Here is a 13,622-nt window from a genome sequence, read left to right as displayed (position 1 = left end):
TGTTCTGATTTATTTATGGCCTAAGAAGTAATAAATAAATATATGTATGTGCGTATCAATTTAACCAATAGCTGTGGAGTTGATTCTGACTCATGGCAACCCCATATGCGTCAGAGTAGAGCTGTTCTCCAAGTGTTTTCAATGGCTGACTTTGTGGGAGTAGATTGTAGATTGTCAGGCCATTCTTTCAACGCATCTCTGAGTAGGCTTGAACCTCCAGTTTTTTTGGTTAGTAGCTGAGCAATAACCATTTGCTGATATACATATATATATACAGTATTCCTGTATGCGGTATATTAAACCCTTGTTCACTATTTGGAAGTTCTTGAATTTGGATTCCGTATCAATTAGATCTTGTTAAAACTGGCACTAAATTGATAACGACAGATTATTACATACAGAGGAGAGCATTTCAAAATCCTGTTTGTTCACTTATTCACCAAAAGACTCATGCATGAGTCAGATCTTTCTGTCAGCTCAATGGAAAATGCACGAGCAAGTAGAATTCCAAGAGGGATAGTGCTTGACTCATCACTTCTTTCCTGGTACAGATCTTCTGAGGGTACTGAAAGGAATACTTTTCCTCCTTATTATCTATAAAAATTCTTTGTTCTTTAAAAGAATGACAGCCATTTCAGGGAAAGACTACCTCTAATTTTAAGAATGACAGAATGTGGTTCAATAAAAAACACCAGGCCAGGTAGGCTGGGTTGGCTGCCCACAGTTGACTGACTGTTGCCAAGGAAGACAGTTGTCTCCCCTGGATCTTCTTCACAGATTACTCCTCTCCAGTGACAAGGCATGAGTGTGTGCCGAAAATAGAGTAGCTATAATTTTTTTTTTTTTATAAGGATAGCTAATGATATATGATATTTTATCAAATGCTGCAGACTTCATAATACTTCAGCTTGAAGTCTGCACAGCAGGTGAGAGTTATACTTTCACTGACTTTTCCCTTTTCTGATTGGTTCCTTTCACCCATAATGAATAACGAGACATGATCTTTAAAAATAAAGAACAATAAAAAATATTTTTCTTGAGCCACAGTAGTAGATGGCTGTTTCATTGGTACTAAATTTAGAAAGGACTTAGGCTGCGCTACTAACTCATTACATAATCCTGTATAAGTCACTTTGCCTCTTGAGGCCTCGTTTATCTCATTTATAAAATAAAGGTACCCATCCTAGGTGAGATGGTCTCTAAGATCACTTCCAGTTTGAACAGTTAGTGACTTTTCTGCCCCTGCCAGTGATTACAGAGGTGTGTGTGTGCAATGCCTGCCTCCTTAGAAGCTTTTTCTTTCTTTTTGAAGCTAGCAAACCAAAACCAAACCCACTGCCATCAAGTTGATTGTGACACATAGCGACCATATAGGACAGTAGAACTGCCCCGTAGAGTTTCCAAGGAGCGCTTGGTGGATTCGAACTGCCGACCTCTTGGCTAGCACCCATAGCTCTTAACCACTATACCCCAGGGTTTCCAAAGCTAGCAGCATTATTATTGCAACTCTAGGTAGAATGACGAGAACACACTTTACAGATGCTTCTAAGTGAATCAAATAATACACGTTTAAAATACTGTGAGATGACCTTTTATGTTCCGAAGAAAAATACCTGAGAACTTTATAATTCCCTAATTATGAAACTACCACAATAGCATATAATTATCCACATTCATCAGTCTAACAAAGCTTCTAGTTGTCTGATTTAAAATGATCATTTCTTGGACCTTTCCACTTTGTCTTCTTTTTGATCATCAGCATTAGCAGTTGGTGTTCTTTTGGGAGGTACTTTTTCCCCCAAAGAAGTAATTTATCACTTGACAGGAGTTACTACTATGTACAAAAGAAGGGAATCAGTGCAGTCACTTTGAGATGCTGATGCTGTGTGGTCAGCTAGACACCATCACTAGGTCGGTGACTCCCTGCGGCGTAGAGCAGCCTGGCAAGTGCACCTCGGATTTGTGTCTTTGTGAAAAAATGCCCTTAGAGTATTTTTGACATCTGTGTCCCATCACTCTTGATGGACCAGTGCTTCTGCATAATAGAGGAGAGAGAGGAAGCCCCTGAGCATCAGTTGGTTATCTATGCTGTGATCCCAGGTTGACTCCCAACAGGCCCTGAGACAATTAGCTTTGCTGTTTTCCAGTCCCGGGCTCCAACCTCGTTTAAGGAATGATGCGGGTGGGAGACAAGATGAATATGCAACTGCATGGTGTTTTGCCAAAGTCAATGGGAGAAACAACACATTTGAGCAAACTTTCTAACATTTACTCAGTTTAACTCTTTTATAACTAGTTCTCAAAATGCTCCCTGATGTTTTTGCAAGGTAGCTTTCCACCTCCGAGTACTATTTGCTTTACTTGCATGTGTTTTTGTTGCCTCTCCTCCAGCAGGCCCTGAGCTTTCTCACAGTCTGTTTTCTCTGTCCAGAGTATTTCTTCCCACCCATGATTTCCTTTTGAGATCCTCCCTCTTCCAAGGTTCACCATCTACCCTGAAACCTTGGAGTCATCCCTGGAACCTTTCTCACCATCTCTAACATCCAGGGTCCCATGGATGCTACCTCCTAAATATCTCTTGAACCTGCCTCCTCCTTGCTACCCACTGTCACTTCTGTAATTACATACCCCTGGGCAAGTCACTGAGGTAAGGCCTGTATCATTTCTTGCCTGGAATCTTGCAGTCACTATCCTTGGCCTCCTTAAGTCTTTTCTCCATAGCCACCAGATTAAATCACAATCTGACCATGTTGCTCTGCTGGGAGATCCTCAGTAGCCTCCAAATACTTTCAGGATCAAGCTTGAGCCTCTTAGCTTAGCAGAAAAGCATCCTTGGTCTTGAGGTCCCTGAGTGCTTCTCCAGCCTCATTTTTCCATTCTGCACCCCATTTTGGTTTCAGTCATACTGAACCACTTATACTTATGTAGCTACATACCTTCACAACTCTGAGCCTTTGCGTGTGCCCTTCCACCCTCAGGACATATCTAAAAGCTACTTGCCTTGCACTCATCTTGATCTTGCTTCATCCAGGAGGTCTTCCCTGGTCACTACCGACACCGGCAGCCCCAGACGCCCCTCCTGTATTCACCCACAGCATCCTTCCTAGGTTAGAATGGGTTGTGAACATGTTTCTTTCCTGGAAGACAAATCCAGCTAGTCTGTGCTTTCCTATCCTTGTTTTGGCGCTCAAATATTTTGAATGGGGAACCTTAGTTTGAATTTCATTCCACTGAAAGCCTTCTAAGATGATATTTCTTGTGAGGTATAATTCTCCTTCAGACTGTGTTCTGACCTCAGGAGGGATTGTTTCCTATAATCAACAGCTTCCCTTTCCAGCCCCTTCCCTATTCATTCTTTTACAAAGTTCATCCCAATAATCCCTGGAAATAATTCAGTACAAAGGAGGAGATTTGGCAGGCACTATATGATTTGGACCCTGCCAAGGTGGCTATTAAAGATTTTATAAATGCCATTTATACCAGGGAAACAGCAGCAGCATTTATCATTAGCTTTCTTGGCTGTAAACATCCTCAGCCAAGCAGAAGCTGATTACATTGGCCATGCCACAAAGGTAATTTATTCATCATGCACACAATTTCCTGTTAACTAAAATCAGAATTTTAAGTGCTGACTGAAAGGAAAGCTGATGTATCAGTGCACAAACAATTACCCTCTATACCAAAAAGGTGACTCTTAAGAGTACTTTTTGATTGTTTTTGTTCCTAAAGCTAATTATAGTTGGCTTTGGCAGATGAGATGTCTAATAATTAACTTATTCATGGAACAGTAACCTGTATTGTTTGTCTTTACCACTCCCATTCTAATTCATATTTTGCATAGCTGGGGGCTTTCTATCTTTTAAAAGTCTTCCTAGATTTCTACTTGTCTTTTATTAAAAATGCCTAAGAAAGCAAGGACTCATCTGAATCACACCCGGGGGAAGCTGTTGATTTCTTAAGAGAACCAAGAACTCTGGAGAGTCTTCACTTTTCTCTAATTTATAGATCCATCTCCCCAGTTTAAAATGGCACTTGCTTTTCCCCAACCTCAGTGATCACCACTTATCATCTTGGTCTACCCAAAACCCAAGACTCTAGACTTTCTGTCCCTGTGGTTGTTGAGAACTTACAATGAATGCCAGGCTGAGAGGATTTCACCTCTTCCGAGATTTCTTCACAGACATCCTCCCCTTGGGGCTGAGCACACACCGGTGGGCTTCCCAAATCCACAATTAATCCCCTGACTGCTTTCTTTTCTGGCCCATTTGTAAAATAAATACTTGAAAGAGGGTTGATTTTGCCCTCTCCATACCTGGAAACCCTGGTGGCATAGTGGTTATAAGCTATGGCTGTTAACCAAAAGGTCCACAGTTCAATTCCACCAGGAGCTCCTTGGGAACCCTATGTGGCAGTTCTATTCCATCCTATAGGGTTGCTGTGAGTCAGAATAGATTGGATGGCAATGGGTTTTTTTTTTATACCTATGTCCAATGTATGGAAACTCTGGTGGCATAGTGGTTAAGTGCTATGGCTGCTAACCTGAAGGTTGGCAGTTCAAATCCACCAGGGTCTCCTTGGAAACTCTATGGGGCGGTTCTACTCTGTCCTATAGGGTCGCTATGAGTCGGAATTGACTCAACGGCAACGGGTTTGGTTTTTTTTTGGTTTATGTCCAGTGTGTAGTGGTGGTCAGGGAGGGGGAGATGCATGTGCTTTGAAATACATACCCCAGTTCTCAGTTTTCCTGGCATGCTAATAGTACAATTCAGGAACTAAAGGTCTGGGAATCTGTGAAGGACAGAGAATGCATTAGGTATACATGTGAAAATGCAATGTGGCTGCATTTAAATGTTGGCCTCCTGTTAGCAAATGCAAGTTGAAGGAAATAGACCTTTGAGCGGTATTCTGTCTCTCATTTTTTGTCCTTACCCCTTCCTCTTTTCCATCCCTCTGATCTTACCGACTTTCTTTGGGGAAAGTAAGTGTGGTATTTCTTAGACTTACTGATCCATTTATGTTTCAAAGGACCCAGTGAGGCCTACACAGACAGGTGCAAGTTTTCCAGTACCTCCAGCCCCAGCATCTCTGTGTGTACTCTTTCAAGAAGAAAGCCCACCAGTGGGGCCCTCCAGGTGATGGGGTGTGCCACTCTGTTCATCAGACTCTGCTTGGTTTTTTTTTCTTACTGTACCTCAGTACTAGTAGCTTTATCAGTTTTTTTCATCCCAGAATCTGAGAAGCGAAGAAATCTGATTTCTTGAGGAAATCTTTGAAGGGGAAAAAGTTTCCAGTGGGCTGATAGATGAATCTATACACAAGTAAGTATGAGGACACCGAAGCAGCCTTTCAGTTTCACACACCGACCATAGATGCGACCATCTAATTGACCTGAAAGGAAGCCTGGTCCATGTGTTTTGGAGGAAGATCTGTTTGTCTTCTCTCTGAATGTCTCCTTCTTGTCTTTAAAAGACATATTCTCTATGGATTTGTCTTACATCCTCTGTCAGTGGTGGCTGACTCTCCTTTTTTTTTTCTCAGGGAGGAAGATGAGTACTCAGAACTGCGGTCAGAGCTCAGTCAGAGCCAACACGAGGTCAATGAGGACTCTCGAAGCATGGACCAAGACCAGACCTCTGTCTCCATCCCCGAAAACCAGTCTACCATGGTCACTGCTGACATGGGTAAGTCTGCCTTACATTACCACTAAGCCAGAGTTTGGCCTCTGGATTGTGACAAGAATTTTAAGAAATGTGAGGCAGGCTGAATTAAAATAAATAATTCAAGAAGTCTGGTGAGTGGATGAAGGCACATCCATTTCAGTCCCTGGGATACATACTAGTTTGTTGGTTAGAGTGGAACTGGAGAGCTAAATTAGACCTCTGTTCTGATATGTTTGTGATTTCAAACATATGTCACCTCTAATTGAAAATTCCGGAAGCAGGGAACTAGTTAAGAAGTTACTGCAGCAAGCATTCCAAGTTACAGTAAAATCTGAACTAAAGTGGTGAGGATGGAAAAGATGGGAGGGATGGCAACACATTGCAGTGAAAGAACCAACTGGTTTTTAGCAACTGTTGGGTAAGAAAGAGGAGTCCAAAATGATTCTAACATGTTGATCCAGAGTGACTAAGAGATTGATCATACTCCTTAGTAAGGAGGCTTGATTGAGAAATGAGTTGGGAAATAGATATAATATGTTTGAGATTGAGGGGAAATGTCCATGTAGAAATATCTAGTACAGTGTGTTTTAAACTACAGGTCATGACCCATTAGTGGCTCTTGAAATTATATGAAAAAAAAAAATTAAATAGGACAGGAAAAATAGTGACAGTTTTGTTTCATGAAATTTATTAGTTGTGTGTGTGTCTGTACTAGTTTGCCAAATAAAATGTTCTGTAGTTTCCATTCAAAATGTAGCAAAACCACCGGTCTAGTTGGAAATGCCTACCTTGATCTTTGGAGAGAGATTGGGGTTGAGGATAACAGTATTTGAGGTCATCTGAACTAAAGAGACCTCTCTGGTTGTAAAGGCTAGGAGTCAAAAGGAGGAGCACCATATCTTAGGAAATGTTCACATGTAGGGAGAGCTAGAAGAAGAACCAGGAGTTGGAAGAATAAATACAGTGTGGCTTTCATGGAACTTAAAGTTTAGTTGGGGAAAGAGACTATTACATTTATGGGAACTCCCCCCACCCCCCCCCCACACACACACATGCTTCCTCCCTCACCCTCTGTTTCCAATCCGTTAGCAAATCTTGCCAATTTTACACCCTTTCTACCTCCATCTGTTTTACTGCATCTCAACATCAAGGAGCATAGTAGCAGAAGAGTGTATCAAAGGAATTTGGTTCAGAATGGTTCCAGGAAGGCTTCTTCAAGTCTTAGCATTTGGGCTGAAATCCAGAAGAGATAGCATTCAGCCACGGGTGGGGGTCAGGGTCTTATAAAAAAAAAAATTTTTTTTTTTTTTTTTTGTCTTGTATGCAGAGTAAATTCAAGGAGGAGAGAAGTGTTGTAGCTTGAGGGCAGAGAGATGTGAGATAGAGGCTGAAGAAGTAGAGGCTTGATCACACAGTCTTGTAGCCCTTGTTAGAGACTTTGGCCTTTATCCAAAAACCTATAGGAAGCTATGGAAAGATTTTAAATAGTTGGGGGAGGGGAGGAGATGATTAGATTTTCATTTCAAATCAATCATTCTTTCTGTAGTGTAGAGAAAGATCAAGAGGGAATGGGAGAGGCCGACTAGAAAACCATTGCAAAAGTCTAGGTGGGCAAAATTGTTGCTAGGATTAGGGTGGTAGGATTAGGTGTAGAAAAGGTGTGAAATTGACAAGATTTGCTAAAGGGCTGGGAAACAGGGTTAGGCAGGAAGTGGGAGTTTGCATAACTGATAGACAATGCGGCCAGTCACCAAAATGGGAGCATGGCGAAAGGACTAGGTTGCTTTGACTTTTGTTTTGCTTTATCAGGAGGGGACGGTAGTAGAGATAATGTGTTTTGATTTAGTCATGAATTTGATGTGTGTGAAGAGTTCCAGATGGAGATGCTTAGGAAGCGGTAGGTATACAGATAAGAAACTAAGAGGAGAGGTCTGGGCTGAAGAAAAGCAGTTGGGAAACATCAGGATGTTTGTGGCTGGTAACTGAAGCCATGGCTGCTGATCAGTAGAGTGAGAAGTGGAGAGAGCCCAGGACTGCACCCTGGGGACAGGAGCCAATAAGGAGACTCAGCAGGAGCTCTTGGCAGAAATGCAGCTCTCATCATTTCCGTCTCAGTTTAAAAGCAACGCCTCAGAAAGCAAGTTCCTGTGCTGGCCCAGTCACTGCCCCATTTTGTTTTCTTATATCCCGCTGAAATTTTAAATCATGTGTTTATATTTATTTGCTTGACCATCTCTCCCACTAAACTCCACTGGGCAGAAACACAGGTTTGTTTTATGTGCTAGTATATCACCAGAGCTTGCCACGGTGCCTGGTATGTAGTATCTGTTCTAAAAATACTTGTTGGAATAAATAAGTGAATCAACCAACCAACCAACCAACCAATCAATCAGCGAAAGATGTAGGAAGAAAATGGGGAGAGCGAAGTCCTCAAAGTCAGCGGTGCAGAGAAGGAATAAGATCATCAGAAGTAGTCAGCAGTATGATTGCTGCTGAGGCCAAATAAAACCGAGGTTATTGAGAGCTGTGTTCTGCTACCAGCATTAACCAGCATTAACCAGGCAGAAATGTACTGAGGAGTGAAGGGGCCCCTGCAAGCTTCAGGCTGAAACTGTCTCCAGCCGTCTCCATCAGTGGACCCTGCCCAGCTCTTGGTCCTCACCTCTGACCACTCTCCCCCAGGTTCACTAAGTTCTGCCCAAAATGGTCCTTTCTCAGTGGCCGGATCACCCAGCTCGGCTCCAGAGCCCCCTCTTCAGGGAGGTTGTCTCTAGCCAACTTAGAGGACAGTGCTGTTGTGCAGTAAGCCTGCAATCAGTGCTTCTCTTGGGCCCTGCGGCTCTCACTGGGGCAGGAGTGAGAGAGTTTCTCAATAGCCAAGAGAGAGGGAAGATGTGTCTCTGGCATCCAAATGTGGTCTACAAAGTGCTTCCTCATAGAGACAATGTTCGCAATGATGGTTGGGGTCGGTAATAACACTACTAAGGCCCCATACTTCATTTACCTTATAGATCAGATAGGTTGTCGGAGGCTCATCTTAGTAGCTAACATTCCTTTATGATGCTGGTTTTAAGAGAAAATATGTCATGAGTTTCCAGCAACCAAAATAACAACCAACCTTAGGAGATACGGTCTGTTTGGAAAACAAAGACTGTTCATATTAGAAAAGGGATTCATGAATCCCAACAGTAATGGAAGCTTATTTTGAATAAATGTTGAAGATTGATCCCTTTCTAATTCCAGTTTATACCCCAAGTCTATTTGGGGACTGAAAAATTATTCAACACTAGAATATACAGGAAATATTCTAAAGTGACATAAACTGAAGTGGATCAATAACTTACTGCTCTCAGCCCTGGTTACTGAAAGAAAGTTCCCGAATGATTTTAAGTGGACTGAATGTTAGCACTTGAACTGTGCTAACTTGCAGACAGGTCTTGTTTATTCAGGCTCAGATCTCTGAGCGAAAGCACACAGTCACCTCAGAGAATGCTCCAGTGAATCAGTTTTCCAAATTTCAAAGCCTTGCCCTGGATCTGGTTCTCAGAGATAACCAATAGCATCTCGGACCTCTTGGGAGAAATTAAGTTGCCCAGTTAAAGTAAGGAGAAGAAAAAAGGTAACAAAGGGCTTTGATTTGTTGCATCAACTGGTTAGGGTGTTATTTTCAGTCTCCTGTAACCTTTACAACCTGTGGACTGCTTCCTCGAAGTTGCAGAATCAGGTTACAAGTACTCTGATTCTCTTTTTAAAAATCTTTGCTGGAGGATAATTGACTACCTAGCCACCTCATTCCTCACAAAAAGCAAGTATTCTCCAAATAGGCTGCCTTGCCCTTTTTGGGGGAGAGGGGGTAGGGGTGGAGGGGTGGGGAAGGGAGGGGAAAGTGAGGGTTGTTATTAAATGAATCTTTATTGAAATATTTCTCTTTGTAGTTCTTAGCTGAGATTCCTCCGCACCACAGTTGATGTTGTCTGTGATGTCAGGAGGGCAGAGCCCGTCAGCACTGTACTCCACAGGTTAGGCTGTCTGCAAAAAAAACAAAAACCAAGTCAGTTGCCGTGGAGTCGATTCCGACTCACAGTGCCCCTGTAGGACGAAGTAGAAGGACCCTATAGGGTTTCCAAGGAGCAGCTGGTGGATTCAAACTACTAACCTTTTGGTTAGCAGCCGAACTCTTAACCACTGCACTCTTGGGCTCCAGGCTGTCCCCTGGATCTCTTTAATGGTTCTAAAGAGTTCTCTGGCTAAAGATTGGTGTCGCATCTGTCAAGCAGCATTGACAATCTCATCCAAAGAGGTATTTCCACTGTGTTTAATATTTTTCTGCTTCTTCCTGTTTCTGAGTTCTTTGAGGGCTTTGATGATCAGGGCAGAGGCAGAATATGGTGGGTATTCTTAAATATGGTGAAGGAATGAGGGCCTTCTGTTCTAACTGCTCAGTTTCAGCATAATCCAGTCACTAAGTGCTCCGGCAATGTACCAAGCCTTTTTGGGAGACAGACCCAGGGGACCAATCTTGGCGGCCAGGGTGAATGTGGCACCAGTTTCCCCACCAGTATACAGTAGGTACACAAGTATGATCCTTGGGATTGAATTTGGCAGCATGGATTGAATTTGGGATTGAACTTGGGCAGCATGGCAGAGGCGGCTGGTGTCAGACAAACCCAGAAGCCGGTCAACCAGAGAAAGTTGCGCCTAGGCCTCTGCCAAGCTGAAACTTGGAAGCACACTGCCTTGCCTTTGGTAAACACTCTCCCCAAGTCTACAGAAATTGTTGTTGGAAAAGACAGGGCTCCTTTTCCCTGCCCTGTTACCCGCTCCCCATCCCCGCTCTTAGCAACTATTTGACACATCTAAACATTTTTCCTGAAGCCATTAAGCCTCATCAGCCATTAAGCCAGGAAAGGCTGGCTTTAATGTTAAACACATTTCATAGTCATAGCTGTGCCAAAAAGCCAGAACTCCAAAAACTGCTACTGAGGAAACATCTAAATGATAGCACCAGCACCCAAGTAAGGTATCTTACACTTCCTTTCAACCAGAAGGAATAATTGTTTAGTATTGCTAAATCCCAGAAAAATAATTTCTCACCAAAAACCAGAAGAGATCTCAAAATACTAATGCAGAGGCCTATCCGACAAAGGATTTTGTTTGTTTTACAAACAATTGCTCCAGACAAGTTTTGCTGTTCTGTTAACAGACTTGGGAAAACCGCCTGCTGGAGAGTACACTAAACATGCTCTGACACGCATGATGCAGTGAGCCCGTGGTACACACGTCTGCACTCTGCTCTGTTGCAATGCCCAGAATAATTTGGTCTGAGTGTTGTTTCTAATATGGAGATCTGCGAAATCTCGTTTAACCACAAACACTCTGCTATTAAGCCAGGTGTTTGTGATCACACAGCTGCTCCCTCAATTCCCCCATCAGCACTAGAGACCTCAAAGGATTGCAGTAGTAGCACACCAACCACAGGCATGTTTTACCGATTAAACAGGGAACTGTAAAGGCAAAGCCATCTGCAGAAACACTTGGCAGCAACAACAAAAAGAACTTCTTAGCTGTGTGGCCTTGGAGAAATTATTACCCCTCTCTGAACTTTGTTACCCTGATTTAACAGGTGAGGAAACTAACAGGGCCTCCTTCAAGGTTGGAGATTAAATGTGAGGATGTATGTCATTGCCAGACACAGAGTAAGTCAGCAAAGCACGTTAGCTATTATATCCAGCCTTTCTTTTAACTGGAACTCTTCGCCAAATTGAGGAAATAAAGATCCCAAGCCACAGTTTCTACCTTAGCTTTGTTACCTTTGTTTTCCAAACAATTGTGTGACCAGGCTTAACCCAATTTATTTAAGATGCAACGTGACAGAGGCCAGGGCCCTTTCTCCTTTATAAAACAACGTGTTTTAGTGAGTCAAGTACTTTCTAAGTTGCTGGTTTGCGTCTCCAGGCCCTTCCATGAGTGCTCAGAAGTCAGCTTACTGAAAGGTCAGCCTGGCTGTGATGGGTAGAGTTTGAATATAGCAGAAAAGTGCTTTTTTGATGAAGTAAATAAAAAGAAGTAAATAGGCTGGACTTATTCCTGTTATCTTTAAAAGAGATCCGCAAATACATCGTGGCAAACTCTGCATATAAAATCCAGCTCAAAAAAAACCTCTGGTTCCTTAATGCAGGTTTGCAAATATAGCAACCGTAATGAAATGGCTGCTTTTTAATGATTTCCTATAATGGTGTTTATATATGGAAGCTTTTTTCCCTATTGAAGCAATTTAATTGGAAAATGGCAAACGAACAAGGAGAGGCAGATGTCCAGTTCCGATTAACAAACACATTGACTGCACTTTGTGTGAGAGCCTTAATGAACTCCCCAGTAGCTGTCCCCAAGTGCCTGCCCTCCTCAGGGACCTGGCAGGGCTGCCCTTCTGCCCAGAATCCTCTCTGCCACCCCCTCCTCTTCACCTGCATGCTTCTCTTCATCCCTCAGATTTCTGCTTACCTGGGCTTTCTCTGATGCTCCTGTCTGAGGTTGACACTAGGGGCTCCCTCTATGCTTTCTGTTCTGGTCCTTACTCCACTGTTTGTCGTTTCTTATTTACTCGTCTGCATCTTCCAAAGAACTATGAGCTCTAAGGTAACATTCATTGCTACTCAAATATTTAAGCCCTTCCTATGTGCAGGCACTGTTAGGCTGGTGAACAAGAGAGTTTAAGCCCCTGCCTGCACAGAGCCTGTACTCCAGTGTGAGAGACAGATTGCTGTTGTGGTTGGCTGCCATGGAGTCAGACCCGAGCCGACCCATGCACAATGGACCAAAATGCTGCCCAGTCCTACACCATCCCCATGATCAGTTGGGGATTGCCCTGTTGTGATCCATAGGGTTGTCATTGGCAGAATTTTGGAAGTAGACTGCCAGGCCTTTCTTCCTAGTCCATCTTGGTCTGGAAGCTCTGCTGAAACCTGTTCAGCGTCATAGCAACACTGATAATACATAACTAAATAAACACAAACACAGTCTATCATCAGGTAGTACTAATTACTGTGAAGAAAAATACCGCAGGGAAAGGGAAGAGAGTGACTGTGTAGGGGATGGAGTAGATGTTGTACTGCTCTAGATAGAGCAGCCAGGGAAGGCCTCTGTTTTAGTCATCTAGTGCTGCTATAACAGAAGTACCACAAGTAGATAGCTTTAAAAAAGAGAAATTTATTTTCTCACAGTAAAGTAGGCTAAAAGTCCAAATTCAGGGTGTCAGCTCCAAGGGAAGGCTTTCTCTCTGTCGGCTCTGGAAGAAGGTCCTTGTCTTCAACCTTCCCACGGTTGAGGAGCTTCTCAGGCACAGGGACCCAATGTCTAAAGGACACGCTCTGCTCCTGGTGCTGCTTTCTTGGTGGTATGAGGTCCCCAATTCTCTGCTTGCTTCCCTTTCCTTCTGTCTCTTGAGAGATAAAAGGTGGTACAGGCTCCACGCCAGGGAAACTCCCTTTGCATTGGATCAGGGAGGTGACCTGAGTAAGGGTAGTGTTATAATCCCACTCTGATCCTCTCAACATAAAATTACAATCACAAAGTGGAGGACAACCACACAATACTGGGAACCATGGCATAACCAAGTTGATACACACATTTTGGGGGCACATATTTCAATCCATGACAGCCTGTCTGATGAAAAGCCATCTGACTGGCATAAGGGAGAAGCCATGTGTAAATTTTAGGAAAGAGGACTCCAGGCAGAAGGAACAGCTAATGCAGAGACACTGAGGCAAGAAACTCTGGCCAGGTTTGAAGGACATCAAGGAGGCTATTGTGGTCAGAGCTGGGAGAAAAATGGAGAGTGAAAGAGGTTGAGGTCTGACACATGGGGAGGAGGGCGCCCAGGTCCTTTGAGGCCCTGTAGGCCAAGGTAGGGGCCTGGTGACGCAGTGGTTAAGAGCTCAGGCTGCCAACCAAAAGGTTGGCAGT

General features: G+C 43.3%; 1 protein-coding gene across 2 annotated transcripts in view; it reads left to right on the top strand.

Moving 5' to 3' along the window:
* The window catches only part of MCC (MCC regulator of WNT signaling pathway), a 535,647-nt gene that overhangs the window by 426,282 nt on the left and 95,743 nt on the right, over window positions 1-13,622 (top strand). For both annotated transcript variants that reach the window (XM_049872263.1, XM_049872274.1), the window contains one exon: window positions 5,539-5,681. In XM_049872263.1, the coding sequence (XP_049728220.1) occupies window positions 5,539-5,681 (143 nt within the window). The remainder of the gene's footprint in view (window positions 1-5,538; window positions 5,682-13,622) is intronic.

This window comes from Elephas maximus, chromosome 2, assembly GCF_024166365.1.
Source record: "Elephas maximus indicus isolate mEleMax1 chromosome 2, mEleMax1 primary haplotype, whole genome shotgun sequence".
Classification (NCBI taxonomy): domain Eukaryota; kingdom Metazoa; phylum Chordata; class Mammalia; order Proboscidea; family Elephantidae; genus Elephas; species Elephas maximus.
The sequence above is the reverse complement of the archived record's forward strand: the minus strand, read 5'-3'. Positions and strand labels throughout refer to the sequence as shown.